The sequence below is a fragment of the Kogia breviceps genome, chromosome 1 (genome assembly GCF_026419965.1).
Source record: "Kogia breviceps isolate mKogBre1 chromosome 1, mKogBre1 haplotype 1, whole genome shotgun sequence".
NCBI classification, from domain to species: Eukaryota; Metazoa; Chordata; class Mammalia; order Artiodactyla; family Physeteridae; genus Kogia; species Kogia breviceps.
Genome location: NC_081310.1, coordinates 117,904,139 through 117,918,339, shown reverse-complemented (window position 1 = coordinate 117,918,339; position 14,201 = coordinate 117,904,139). Strand labels below are relative to the sequence as shown.

General features: G+C 36.8%; 1 protein-coding gene across 4 annotated transcripts in view; it reads right to left on the bottom strand.

Moving 5' to 3' along the window:
- MAGI3 (membrane associated guanylate kinase, WW and PDZ domain containing 3) overlaps window positions 1-14,201 on the bottom strand; it is a 255,355-nt gene that overhangs the window by 105,141 nt on the left and 136,013 nt on the right. For all 4 annotated transcript variants that reach the window (XM_059060460.2, XM_059060470.2, XM_059060494.2 and 1 more), the window contains exon 2: window positions 168-284. In XM_059060460.2, the coding sequence (XP_058916443.1) occupies window positions 168-284 (117 nt within the window). The remainder of the gene's footprint in view (window positions 1-167; window positions 285-14,201) is intronic.

Here is a 14,201-nt window from a genome sequence, read left to right as displayed (position 1 = left end):
AAAGTCCTCTGAAAATTTTTCTCTTTATCCAATTTTTGTTTCATTCCAATGCCCCAACTTAGTCTCCACAATTTCATATGACATACTCTACTGAATTATTTCTAGACGTTTGATTAGTTAAATAAAGATATTTTGGCTGCATTTCTTTTATTCCATCTCATACTTACATGGAATAGTTCTCAAATAGAGATTATCTCTAATCACTTGCTGCAGTTTGTGGTCAACTGATCCTTTCTGAAACTGAAGACTCAGGTAATGTCGCAAATCTTTATTAATGACTTTACCTACAAAAAAACCACACAAGACAAAACACATAACTGTTAGATCTCCAGTTAAATATCAATGCTAGTTAATGAATACCCTTAAACCATTTAGCCATAAATAGGAAAAAGAAATCAGAATATTTTATCCAAAACAAGATAACTGTACCAAACTATTATAGGTACTATAATTAAAATACACAACTTTAATACACAATGTAGGCATAATTTTACATGGAAGGAGAGGGAGGACGTATAAGTCACAGAACATGACAAATATCCAAGGTAATTTCACATTCAGTCCCATGACTTTAAATACGATCTATACCCTGGTAAGTGCCAAATTCTTATCACGTCTCTATCCCTGACCTATCTCTACCAGGCCCCAAATTCATCAAACTCTCTATATATTGCAGATACATTTGGAAGTCAAATAAGCACCTCAGATTTCAGATGACCAAAACAGAACTCTTAATTCTATCCTCTCCCATTATTTTCCTCTCCTCTAGTTTTTCCTGTCTTAGAAAATTACCACCACCAATCCAATAGAACAAACACCAAACCTAGAAGTCGTCCTCAATTTCTCCTTTTTACTTCTATCCCTCAACGCAATTTATTAGCAACTTTTGTCAGTTCTACCTCCAAAACATATCCCGTAACTGCCCACTTCCCTCCATTTCCACTGCCACCATCTAAGCTAAGCCACCATCATTTCTCACCTGGAATTCTGTAACAGCCTTCTAATCAGTTTCCCTGCATCCATTCTTAGCTCCTTCCTGCTCCCACCATTCACAAAGAAGCCAGAATGAGATTTGTACACATAAATCAGATAAGCACTACTCTGTTTAGAGCCACAAATGACTTCTTGCTGCTCTTGGAATATAATTCAAACTTCTAAACAGGGCTTAGAAAGCCCTACATGTTTCAGCTCTGGCCATCTCTGACCCAAACTCACTCACCCTTCACCCTCTCACACTATGTTCCACCCACACTGGCCATCTTTCTCATCTCTAACAGGCCAAATGGGTCCTACTCAGAACCTTCTGCCTATCTCTAGATTGAAAAGGCATTTTCTGTCTACTTGCTTGACTCCTAGATACAATGTGAATAAATAGGAGTGAAAGGTTGTTTTTTTCTTATTTGTGGGGAAAATGGGAGATTAAAAAAAGGGATATTAAGGGTCTCAAAGAAGTATTAAGAAGAAAAATAGAAGACTGCAGAAATCTGATCGCAGTGAATTTATAATAAGGGTTGAGCTTAAAATGAACATCAAAGCAATCCAAACACTTTTCATTAGACAAGATTTCAGATAATTAGAAAAGAGCAATGCTAAATCAAAATAGATTATCTTACTGAATAAGAAATGACTAGTTGATTAAAATATACTCTTTATTTTATTTGAAACAGCATAGTTATGACCAGATTAGATAAATCAAAGGTTACTACAGATCAGTTCATTCTTTTAACTATTATTCTGTAACACAGCATTTCTAATCCCTTCTTTTGGTCTTTTCTCACATATATAAATAAACATAACCTATATGAGAGAGTATTAAAATAAGCAGGAAATCAGAGAGCTTCTAAAGTTTAGAGATAACATTCAGATCCTAAACTAATAAACATAAACCAAAAAGTCCCTGTTTTGCATTGTCAAAAATAGATGCTGAGGAAGCGGAGAATTGTGATCAAAGAAGAAAACCTGAAAGACATTTACAGGAATAACACAGAACAATGTGTGGTCCCAGAGGCTGCTTCTGCCAGGCATTTCGGGGCCCCACCAACCCAACTCCAATTTAAATGGAATATTATTTCATTTTTTATTTACATTATGGAACTTGTTCATTGCTGGACAGAAGAAAAACCCAATTTATAATCAATACTGTACAGTCTCATTGCTTAGTGAACAAAATATACCCAATAATGAGTTCATTACGTATTTTAAAAGTTAAAGAGTGTTTCAAATGCACTGTAATAATCAGTATACAAAAGCTTTTGTGGACTGTTACATAGGTGTTTGAAAGTATTAAGTGATGCTTGCAGAAGTTTGGTTAGGGCTTTTGCCTAGACAGAGAATGCATCATTTTTTTCTATTTGACAAATTATATAGGCTCCATTATCTAAAAACCTGCTATCAAATGTATTTTCAATAACAGATTTAATCTGGATAAAGGCTAATGCCTGTTTTATTAAAGAAGACAATCTAAATCAACACTTTTTTAATTCAAGGTTTGTCAAATTTTTAAATTTGAAGCTTTACTATAAAATATGGCATAACTCACAGAGATAACTATACAATGCTAAAAACCCACACTGGATTTTAATCTATAAAAACAACAAGACAAAGCCATAATAAAAATCATAGATCACAAATTACCACATGAGGGGGGCTCTTTTAAGGGAAAATGAAGGTAAACAACTCAATTCCTGTTTCAAGGGCCCGCGAGACCTTAAGACAGAGAATCATTAAAGCAGAAAGAATTAGACTTAAAGGATAACACCTAGATTTATCAGGATGGGAACTGCACTCTATCTTCACCCTCAACTTCTATGGGGATTCTGGATGCAATGCTGAGATGAACAGTTGCAAAGAAGAGGGTGAAGTACAACTTCATAAATGGGATATTTTATTTAAAGTACACAACTATTCAAAGAAATCATCACACTTTTCTGAGGTTGGGGACAAAATATTACCAATATCAATGAAATGTCAACTATAAAAGGTTAACAAATTATATGGATTGGCATTCTTTAAGATTAATAATAATTAATGACAGAATATATTGGATATAGCAGTCATCATGGACTTCCTTGCTTCAAGAAAACAAAAACAACTTTCGTAAGGGGACAGAATATTATGCTTTCCACTTCGATGTGGTTCCAGGGAACTTATTTAAAAAAAAAAAAAAAAAGTACAAGTATCCTGAATAGGGAGATGGCTGTGTAATTACCAGAAGGCCAACAGAAACATTAGCTCACAGAGACACTGCTGAGATTATCTATATTATTGAATTGTATATGAATTTCCAGCTTTTGTTTAAGGAGAGTTTCACAGAAACTTGACATTTCAAGAGTATGAAAACATCTACTTGGGGTTAATGCAGTTGTTAAACAAATAAGAAAAAAGATTCTTCATAATTGCATTCTTACCCAGCCAGCCTTTGCTTTTAAGTGTTAAGATTATTCTTTGACTTTTAAGTGATTTATAAATCAAGTTGATTTATGAAACTTAAAAAGAGATCTGTAAATCTTACATACACAGCTCAGGAGGGGAAAACTCTATAACTGAAATCTCAATCATATGAATAAATCCAGGCACTCAAGTTTCAATATACAAATCCTCAGTCAAAAGAACTCATAACTCAAATTCATACTTTCTGAGTGTATGCCAATTAATATTCACTACCATTTCTCTTTAAGGAATCAGTGTATAGAATCACTGGTTATTATTTAGGTAAACATTGTGGCATGCTGGCATAGGTGTGGTCATTCAAGCAGCTGTAAACCAACCCAACTGCCCACATTTCATTGTCTCTTCCGTAAGGGTAGTCTAGGAGACTTTGTCAACCACTTGCCAAAGTCAAGATGTGACATGTCTTTACTATTGTCTAATCCAGTAGTAATTATACAATTGAAAAAAAGAAAAAAATAAGGTCAGTTTGGCATGTCTTGTTCTTATACATTCAGGCTGATTCATGGAAACCACCCCTTTCTTTTCTAAACACTTCCAATATTTTATTAGTTTTATTTTTTACAAACTCTTCCAATGTCGCAGTTTAAAGTTAGGGAAGTGGATTTGCGTTTTTCTCAATCTATGTCTTTTTGGAAACTGGGACATTTGTCTCACCTCAGTCTCCTGGTACTTCCCACATTCTCCATGATTTCACAAAGAATATCGACAATAACCCTGAGATCATACATGAGAGTCCCTTTAACTCCTGGGGGGCAATTCAGCTGAGTCTTGAAAACTTAATTTCATTTAAAGTGAATGATACTCTTATGATCTCCTCATCTTTTTAAAATTTAATTTCCCTCATTTGAGGTTGTTTGTTTTATCTTTTGCTGTTGGAAAAGTAATTCTTCCAGTTCAAGACTATGAAAGCAAAGTAAGAATGGTACAGAACTGATTTCTGCCTGTAAACAGCTACCAATAACATCTTCTCACAGTAAGCCTACCTCTTTCTTCTCACTGCTCTCGCTTCAACCACAACCTTAAAAGCTCTTTGAGCTCTATGAAGTATCTAAACTCCTTCTGAGCTTTGGCCGATAGTAAAGGAAATTCTTCAATATTTATTTCTTACAGTCTACTTAGCACTGTACAAATGTGACTGCGTTCCATCCAATTATCAATTACATACATCATTTAAAAATTCTGAGCTGCTCAGAACATTCTTTGTACCCGTAAGAATTTCATCACATAACTTTTCTTTTAGAAATCTCTAGTCTTGGAACCACACCTATAGATGCCATAAACTTTTTTTAAAAAATCTGTTTTCCTCAAAGGCAAAGTACGCGTATAACCATGTCTCACTTTCCTTCCTTACTATGATGACTGTAAGACAGCCTGGTGAAGTTCCCCAGCAAATTGTTCAATCTAACTAGTTCAACACAACTGATGTCACTAACTAGTCATTTCCCATTAGACCTAGACTCAGAAGAGCATTGCATTTTATTGCTTCCTCTACATCCTGAGCTCCATGAAACTAGTGAAAAAGATATACATAAGCTTAACTCCAAACTGGCCCCTTGGTTCAAGGCAGGAGTTCCCTAAGACAAAATAAACCAAACTGCAGTCTACTTGTTTGTGAAACTGTAAATGGTATTTGAACAAGACTTTTCTAGATCATCAGTATCTACACATTTCAAAGTAAAATATATTTTATGGCACAAAAGTTATTTTAAAATATCTTATACAGTTGTTAAACATAAAAGTTTGTCAGCTATCTTAGGACCAAGGCCATGGTTTGTTTCTACAGATTTAGTCCCAGGATCTAGTACACAGAACAAATGAGTCAGCTTAATTTTGTACCTTTAATTGTTCATTTCACCCTCTACATCATCTAATGCAGGAAATTTTAGAATACTCACTTAACTGATACAGTATTCTTTGTCTATACAAAACTTTATTTTAAACTGTTTCTTAAACAATGAAATTAACTTTATTTGGACTCTGTCAAAATGCTACAGTAAATTCTTCATTGACACAGCAAGCTCTACGTCTTTAAAAGTAAGTTTTAATTATAGCTTTTATGCCAATTCCTCAAATTCTGTTCATCAGAACACTGATGACTAGGACTGCTATTTTATAACAATTATTATTATATTGTACATATATGCTATATGTTTTCACTCATTTCTCATGAAAACCTTTAAGGTAGATATTATTATTATTATTCCCATTTTATAGGTAAGGAGCTGAGGTATAGAGAGGTTAACTAACTCGGCCAAGGTTATATCACTGAAAGTAGCAGACCTGGGATCTGAACCCAGTTAATCTGGCTCCAGAACCTGCACTATAAGCACTGTGCTAGAATACCTCCCTCCCTTCTTCGCTCCTTCCCTCCCTCCTTTCCATGAATTTCTTCTCTTGCTTAAGCTTACAAGAAAACAAGCTTAGAACACCATCTTTCATAAGAGCCCACCCTTCTATGAAAGTCACGTCTACCGTGTAAAAAAAGATTTACTGAGTCCTGAATAGCAGGCTCTTGCGGGTAAAGCAATGAATGAGAGTGCACCCAAATGTTACGGGGAAGATGAACACTGAGAAAGAAATTTCAAACTCGAGAGCATTATGGAAGAGAAGCATAGAGCACTGTGGTAATCTATAATCCAGATCCTAAGTCTAGGGAGTCTAGGAAGCCGTCACTGAGTAATCACACTGGAGCTGAAACCTGAAGGATAAATAGAAGCCAACTAGACCAAAAAAAAAAAAGGTGGGGGGATTGGTGGGGGGCGTGGTACCTGTGAAGGCACTTACTTGAGGTGGGAAAGAACACAGTGCTGACAGGAATCGAGAGAAATCCAGTATAGCTGGTTCTTAGGAAGTGAGGAAGAGTTCACACAAGCTGAGACAAGAGTTCCAAGGGCCAGTGGGTTGAGTAGAACCTTGTGACAATAATTTAAAAGAACTTGAGCTAACTCAGGTACGACACCAAGGACCTTCATAATTGCTATAAGCTAGCAACTATGGATATATTCTTACTGGTCACATCTATATTTCATATTTGTGTTCAAATGCCACCTTGTTATTTCTATTTGGTATTTTATCTGTAAGGATATTCAAGGGGTAAGAGAATATTCAAGGTTATAAACTTAGACAACCCCTATCAACATAACTCTTTAAGTCTCCCACTTTCATTATAGGCAAGTGGAACCTAATGAATTTTTAAAATAATTTATATAACTAAATTCTTATTCTGTCCTAAATTTGAAAAGCACTAAATCTTCTAGAATCTCTTGAGCCACTTAGTGTTTAAAACTGGCCAGTTTTCAGTATTCTTCTGAGTTACAGTGTGAAGAAACACAGATTGAAGTGATCAAGCGGTGTTGCTGTCTTCCGCAGAATCCTGCTGCCACCTCACCAGTCAGGAGAAAGTCTCCTGCTAACAGAGGTCACGTTCTTTTTTTCTTTTTCCCCTCAGGCTTTTGAGATATTATTGACATAAAATATATACATAAGTTTAAGGTATGCATGCAACAATTTGATACATGTATGTATTGTTAAACAATTACCATAGTAAGGTCAGTGGATAACCCCATCCTTTCACATAATTACCATTTTATGTATGTGTGGAGACAGCACTTAAGATCTACTCTAACATCTTTTATGTATATAATCTGGTATGACAGTCATCACGCTGTACATTAAAACCCCAGAACTGATCCACCTTAGAGCTGTATGTTTGTACCCTTTGACCAACATCTCCCCATTTCCCCCACACCTAGCCCCTGAAGAAAATGCACCATTCTGTTCTTTATTTCTATGAGAATATGAGTTTCTATTTCTATCCCTATTACATTCCACATGTAAATGAGAAGATACAGTATTTGTCTTTGTCTGCTGGAGGTCACATTCTTTGTCTCTATTACAAATTAGGGCAGTAGTACATATTAAAATGAGTATCCATTCTCCACTGATTCCTGGAAGCAGCTATCATAAACACATTGGTCAGATTTCATCTACTGCCCTGTGTCCTACATCACTGGCAGTTTAAGGTTAAGTCTGCTGCTGCACATCTGGTCCTTTCCCAGCACACCCTAGAAATGTTTTCTCTCTCCCTCCTTTCTCCCCATCCTTTCTTCCTTCCCTCCCTTCCTTGACTATTATTTTTAATGCATTTACCATCAGAAGAACTGGAAGCATAGCTAAAGTAAGAACTCTTTGGTTTAGGTAATCTGAAAAATCCCTGAACTACACCAAACTAAATATACCCATCCCTAAAAGCCTAACACTGTTTACTACATGTAGAATTCAATATTAATGCAGCATTGAAATTGCTTCATTATATTCAAATTATGTGTAAATAAAACCCATTATCATGCTGTATACTTTTCTTTGAAAGTTTTTTACGGTTTTTATTTGCTTAAATAAAGCAAGTATTTCTGTGTAGAATGTATTTGTAAGTAACAATCGTTTCTCTAAAAAATCTGATGCATTGCCAGGAATCCAAGTTATAAATATTATAAAAAGTTGGTGCCCCAGAGAATGCTGTTGTATCTATATTTGTTCTTACTTCTGAGGCACCTACCCCAGTCCTGCTAATACCCTGCCCTACCCTTCTAACCTCCACACCCAACTCTTTCCCCTGCTGGTTTCAGTTTTGTGTCTACTCCACCTGGAGACCCACAGTGTTGTATACACATAAATACTGTTAGGGCAAAAGGCCTGCACACTGACCACTTGTTCACCTGCTCTTTGAAGCCAACACCCAGGCAGAACTCTGAAGTCCACATTAAGGAACTTCTGTTTTCGTCTCTCGTCCCCGCTGGTTCTTACTACACACAATGGGATATCTGTTGGCCTCCCTCACTGGATCTTAAGCCTGTGTGAAGCCGGGAACTATGTTTCGTTCATATCGGTATCTACCCTCCAAAATACCTAGCATAGCTCTGAGTAAACACTCTCTTAAACACACGAAAATGATACTTGATAATGTGATTGCTATACTGACAGTTTTAAATGGAATTCATCTCCCACAAACACTTTTACTATAATCCTCACAGAAATCTTTTCATTAAACAGCACTGTTAAAAGTAAGTTTTGATTATAACAATGTGGTCAAATGCTCATAAGGTATTTTAAATGAAAAAAGCAGGTCACAAAACAGAATATTCAGTGTGACCCCCAAACTGTAACATACCTGATGATATGCAAATTTTAAAAATGTAAGGGTCATACACAAACTCATACTTAAACATTAGCAATACTTAAAACATTATTGCAGGTATAATTATTGAGTGATTTTAAAAAACTTTTATCTTCATGGTTTTTGTATTTTCAAATTTTCTACAATGATAATCTATTACTATAATGAGAAAAAACTTTTAAAAACTAGAAACCACATTTTCAAAAACTTTGCCCTTCAAAGGTCATTTGTGGAAAAGGAAGCCTGACCCAGTGGAGCATTATGACAAAAAACTTGCAAAAGTTCTATGTAAAAGCTGATACTATTTGTCTAGGTTTTCCTTTAATCATTTGTTTTTAATAAGTAGTATTTTCCCCATACCGAGGTTAAATTCCAACCATTTTGCTTTTAACTGAAACTCTCCGTTGATAAATAAGCTATAGAATATTAAAATCTACATTTGAAAAGATGAAAATCACAGTTCTAGAAAAGACACAACAAAATCACCACAATTTTCCCTTTAAAAGTCATGCATCAGAAAGAGCAAAGTAAGATGAACCTTCCTAGCAGAAAACAGTAGAAAAAATAAGAAATCATCAAAAGTGGGTCTTTTTCTTTTCAAAGCTTTTCTTTGATGGGATCATGTAGATTTAGTTCTTAAAGAAAAACAGTTTTTCTAAAGTGCTCTCCTGAGTCTATTTACAATTTTTTCTTTGTGGCACTCACATCAGGAATCATTAGCAAACCTGTCAGAATGCCAGATAACCAGTGCTGGATGGCACACCGAAATCTGAATCATAGTATTAATGCTTCATCCTTTTGACAAGAGGGTACAAAGCCATCTATTGTGCCTTGTCATTTTCCCTGAAAACAGAATAACTGGGTTCAGTGGTCTCTGCAAATCAAAGTTATATGCTTCAGCAGAATGTCCAGGACTCGAGGTAGAAGATCTGTTACTGATATTTCACTGTAGCAGCTAATAAAAAGATAGCTGAAAGGGAATACAGATGTGCTTGATTAGAAGTCTGACTGGAAAAAAAAAATGACTATTACAGAATTCAGACTGTATTTTAAGATGCATCATTATGTAAACAATCTTAACCTCTAGGTTCAGGCAGTAGGCTGATATAATTAACCACTATTTAAAAAGGAATTTAAGGGCTTCCCTGGTGGCGCAGTGGTTGAGAATCCGCCTGCCGATGCAGGGGACACGGGTTCGTGCCCCGGTCCGGGAAGATCCCACATGCCGCGGAGCGGCTGGGCCCTTGAGCCATGGCCGCTGAGCCTGTGCGTCCGGAGCCTGTGCTCTGCAACGGGAGAGGCCACAACAGTGAGAGGTCCACGTACCACAAAAAAAAAAATAAAATAAAAAAAAAAAAAATAAAAAGGAATTTAATAGCTTCTTTTTCTCTGATATCTTTTTTTTTTTTTTTTTTTTTTTTTGCGGTACGCGGGCCTCTCCCGTTGCAGAGCACAGGCACCAGACGCGCAGGCTCAGCGGCCATGGCTCACGGGCCCAGCCGCTCCGCGGCATATGGGATCTTCCCGGACCGGGGCACGAACCCGTGTCCCCTGCATTGGCAGGCGGACTCTCAACCACTGCGCCACCAGGGAAGCCCCTCTGATATCTTTTAAAAATAGAATTTTTTAGAAATTTAGAAAATTTCCAAAGTAGATAGTTTAAAGGTCCTAAAAACTATATTACACATCAAAACTGATCTGACTCCAGGGAGAGTCAACATTCATTAAAAAATAATTTGTTATTTCCCATTTTCATTTCGAATCTCTATGTTTCATCAGGAACATATTTAAAAGGATTTCTTTATCATCCTTACCAAAAATGTCAAAATTTCAAAGAAACATTTTTAGAGATAAATGGTCATTTCTATGTATATCCCCCTATTCAGATTCCTCCACTAAAAACCATTTCCCCCCCACTCACTTCAACTATAAGGCTGAGTGAATCAGGATCTTTCAGAAAATCTCAACATGAAAGAAAGTGTCAGAAGATCTGCAGTCTCCCATTTCCCATTAAAGGGTCTTAACAAACAAAAGAATACCAGAAAAAAAGAAAAAAAAAGGGGAGGGAAGGGAAGAAAGAGGGATGGGAGGGAGGATGGGTGAGATGGAAGGAAAGAAGGGAGGAAGGGAGGGAGAGAGAGAGGGAAGAAGGAAGGAATCTGTACCCTTAAACTAAACCAATAGCAAGGAAAGAATCTATTTCAAAAGACAATGGGAATTTCTATAAATTCCAATATCAATTAGTGAGAACTAAGAAACTGCAAAGTAAGAACCACAATCAAGGGTACCAAATGGCCTTACTAGCTTGATAGTCTGAATTTAGGTTTAAGAACTGAAAGGGAGGGCTTCCCTGGTGGCGCAGTGGCTGAGAACCCACCTGCCGATACAGGGGACGCGGGTTCGTGCCCCGGTCCGGGAAGATCCCATATGGCGCGGAGCGGCTGGGCCTGTGAGCTAGGGCCGCTGAGCCTGCGCGTCCGGAGCCTGCGCTCCGCAACGGGAGAGACCACAACAGTGAGAAGCCCGCGTACTGCAAAAAACCAAAAAAAAAAAAACAAAACAAAAAACAAAAAAAAAAAGAATTGAAAGGGAGTCTTCTGGGCAAATGAAAATATAAGTCACTTTTACAAAAGGTTATTACAGAACAAAATGAGGAGAAATAATCAAAAATAGAAGGAAAAAAAGAGTTAATCTCTGTCCATTCAAATATCAACTCCAAAGAACACAAAACAATTTAGACTACACTGAGAAAATGCCCGAAGCTGATATACAACACCCCAGCTCATAAGCATAGCACATTTTGCAGACTCTGAGTACAAAATATTGATACATGTTGAATGTGTATGTTGATCTACAAAACAAAAGGTATATAAGTTGCTATTCCCAATCCCTAGGAACAGGAGGTAGACGCATTCAGACAGAAATAGTGACAAAACTCCCAAAAAGTAGCTGCCCGTGGCACTAACCCCCTACACCTCCTCGGACATCAGGGAAAACTAAACTGAGGCTATATGCCTCTACATCAAGCTGGAGAGTATATGTGCTAATGGTAACAGTAAGTGGCACCCAGGTAAATAGGAAAAGTAGTCAAGAAAGAACATTAATGGGTTTAAACAAGGTAACAAGATTCGACTGGCATATTAAAAAGTTAATGTCTCTGTGTGTAGAATAAACAGAGGAGGGAGCCAAGAATAGCTATGGGCATGCAGTTAAAATGTGAGGGCCACTGTCCAGGTGAGAGATGATTTAGATCAGAAATGGGAATGGAGGAGCCCATGGTTTTGAGATTCACTGTATATGCCCATATATATGTAAAGTTTTTCAATACCAAACACTATCCTTACAAGAGGAAGTTGTCTTATATTTGAACCTTACAAAGTCTCAGATTACAGAATGATTTATAAGTTATTTTATTTTGAAAAAATACAGAGTACTGTCTGAAGAAAGCATGTTAGCCTGAACCAACAACTGTTTGAGAGATAATCTGACACAATTGCTGGGGAGACTTGATGGGGGGGAGCAAATAAAATGAGAAGATTTAGTAATTATTCCTTGGGGTACTACTTCACAACTGCATGTGGCAGATGTCACTGTCAAGCAATCTTTCAATGATAGGTTGTTTGGCTGTTTCAGGGAAGAGGTGCCTTTTTTTTTTAAATTTTTTAAAATTTTTTGGCCCTGCTGCGCAACTTGTGGGATCTTAGTTCCCCAACCAGGGATTGAACCCAGGCCCTCGGCAGTGAAAGTGCGGAGTCCTAACCACTGGACCACCAGGGAATTCCCTCAATGATCACTTTTGGAAAAAAGCAATTCAGTCCATACTTAGGTTATGAGATCATAAATATATGTCAACAACAAAAGTGAAGGGAAAAATTTTTGCTCTAATTTTACTTGTGGCTAGGACAGCACTATACACAGATTTTAAAACTACAACATCTCAAACAATTTAGATGGAAGAGAGGAGGAGGTGAACTAGGAATTGTGTTAGGTAACTCATTCCACTGTTGACAAAATACCAAAGGTGTAAGTTGAAGAGTTTGCACCAACTTTTTACAAGAAATAGTGGGAAAAGTAGTATTTCTAAATTTCATTTTAAATATATGTGTAATTAAATTAAATTTTAGAGGTAGAAATCTGATTTTATCCCTAAAAGTTTACATTCATACTGCCCTAATCAAAAGGATATGTATTTTTTTGAAGTGACTTTTAAAAAATTGTGGGATAGCTTAAGCTTAACTACAGGGCCTCCTCATATTTGGATATTCATGAAATTGTGAATAGAATCCATTAGCCTTAGTAATATATTTGACAGGAAGATTCCGGGGAAAAGAGACAACAGAAAAGATCACTCCAGGATTCTAACTTGAATAACCAGGAACTTTAAGTTCCATTTGAAGAAAAGACATAGAAAGGGGAAAAAATGGACTTCCCTGGTGGCACAGTTGGCAGGTTAAAGATCCACCTGCCAATGCAGGGGACACAGGTTCAAGCCCTGGTCCGGGAAGATCCCACATGCCGCAGAGCAACTAAGCCCATGCGCCACAACTACTGAGCCTGTGCTCTAGAGCCAGCGAGCCACAACTACCGAGCACACGTGCTGCAACTACTGAAGCTCACATGCCTAGAGCCAGTGCTCCACAACAAGAGAAGCCACCACAATGAGAAGCCCACGCACCACAGCAAAGAGTAGCCCCTGCTCGACGCAATTAGAGAACGCCCACATGCAGCAATGAAGACCCAACACAGCCAAAACAATAAATTAATTAAAAAAATTTTTTAAAAGGGGAAGAAACAAGTTTGGGAATTGAGGCAGAAAATCAGGTTAAGGTTTGGAGGTATGTTATTTGAGATGCTAGTGAAACAGATACCATGTGAATATATCAAGAGATCTGAATTTAGAGCTGTAAACTGGGAGTCTTTAGCTCACAACAAATATCTGGCCTTGGTAGAGATGTGGGGCGATGTAAGTTGGAACAACTTTTCTGAAAGGCATTATGGCAATATCTATCAACAGATACTTGCATGTCTTCTGGCAGAAGAGCTCTACTGAAGTTTTATTCACAAAAAAATGTAAAAAAAATAAAAGATGAATGCTTATCACAGCATTATTTATTAGGAATTTAAATGTCCAACTATAGGTAACTGGTAAGTAAATTATAAATGATGAAATATATCTTCAATTATTGAGGTATGACGGAGTTTAAACATGTTGTTGAGTAAAACAGAGGGAGTTGTAGAAGGGAGCATTTAGTGTAAGATGTCATTTATGAAATTGGTACACTTCTGTTACATGTATTTATGCAAAAATATATTCTAAAATATGCTTATCTCTGAGTGGCAAGATGTTAAAGTATTTTACCCTCACCTTTGTAATTTTCTATATTGTTTGAGAGGCTAAAGACAACAAAAGCATACCATTTTTTACAACTCTATAAAGCTTTTTTTTTTTTTTTTTTTTTTTTTACTTTTTCTCAAGTGTTTAAGAATTATAGCACAACATAATCTTAGAGGTAAACAAACAAAAAAAACAAAAACAAAAATAAACAGGAGAGGAAGACCACCCTGACTGTACAACTGG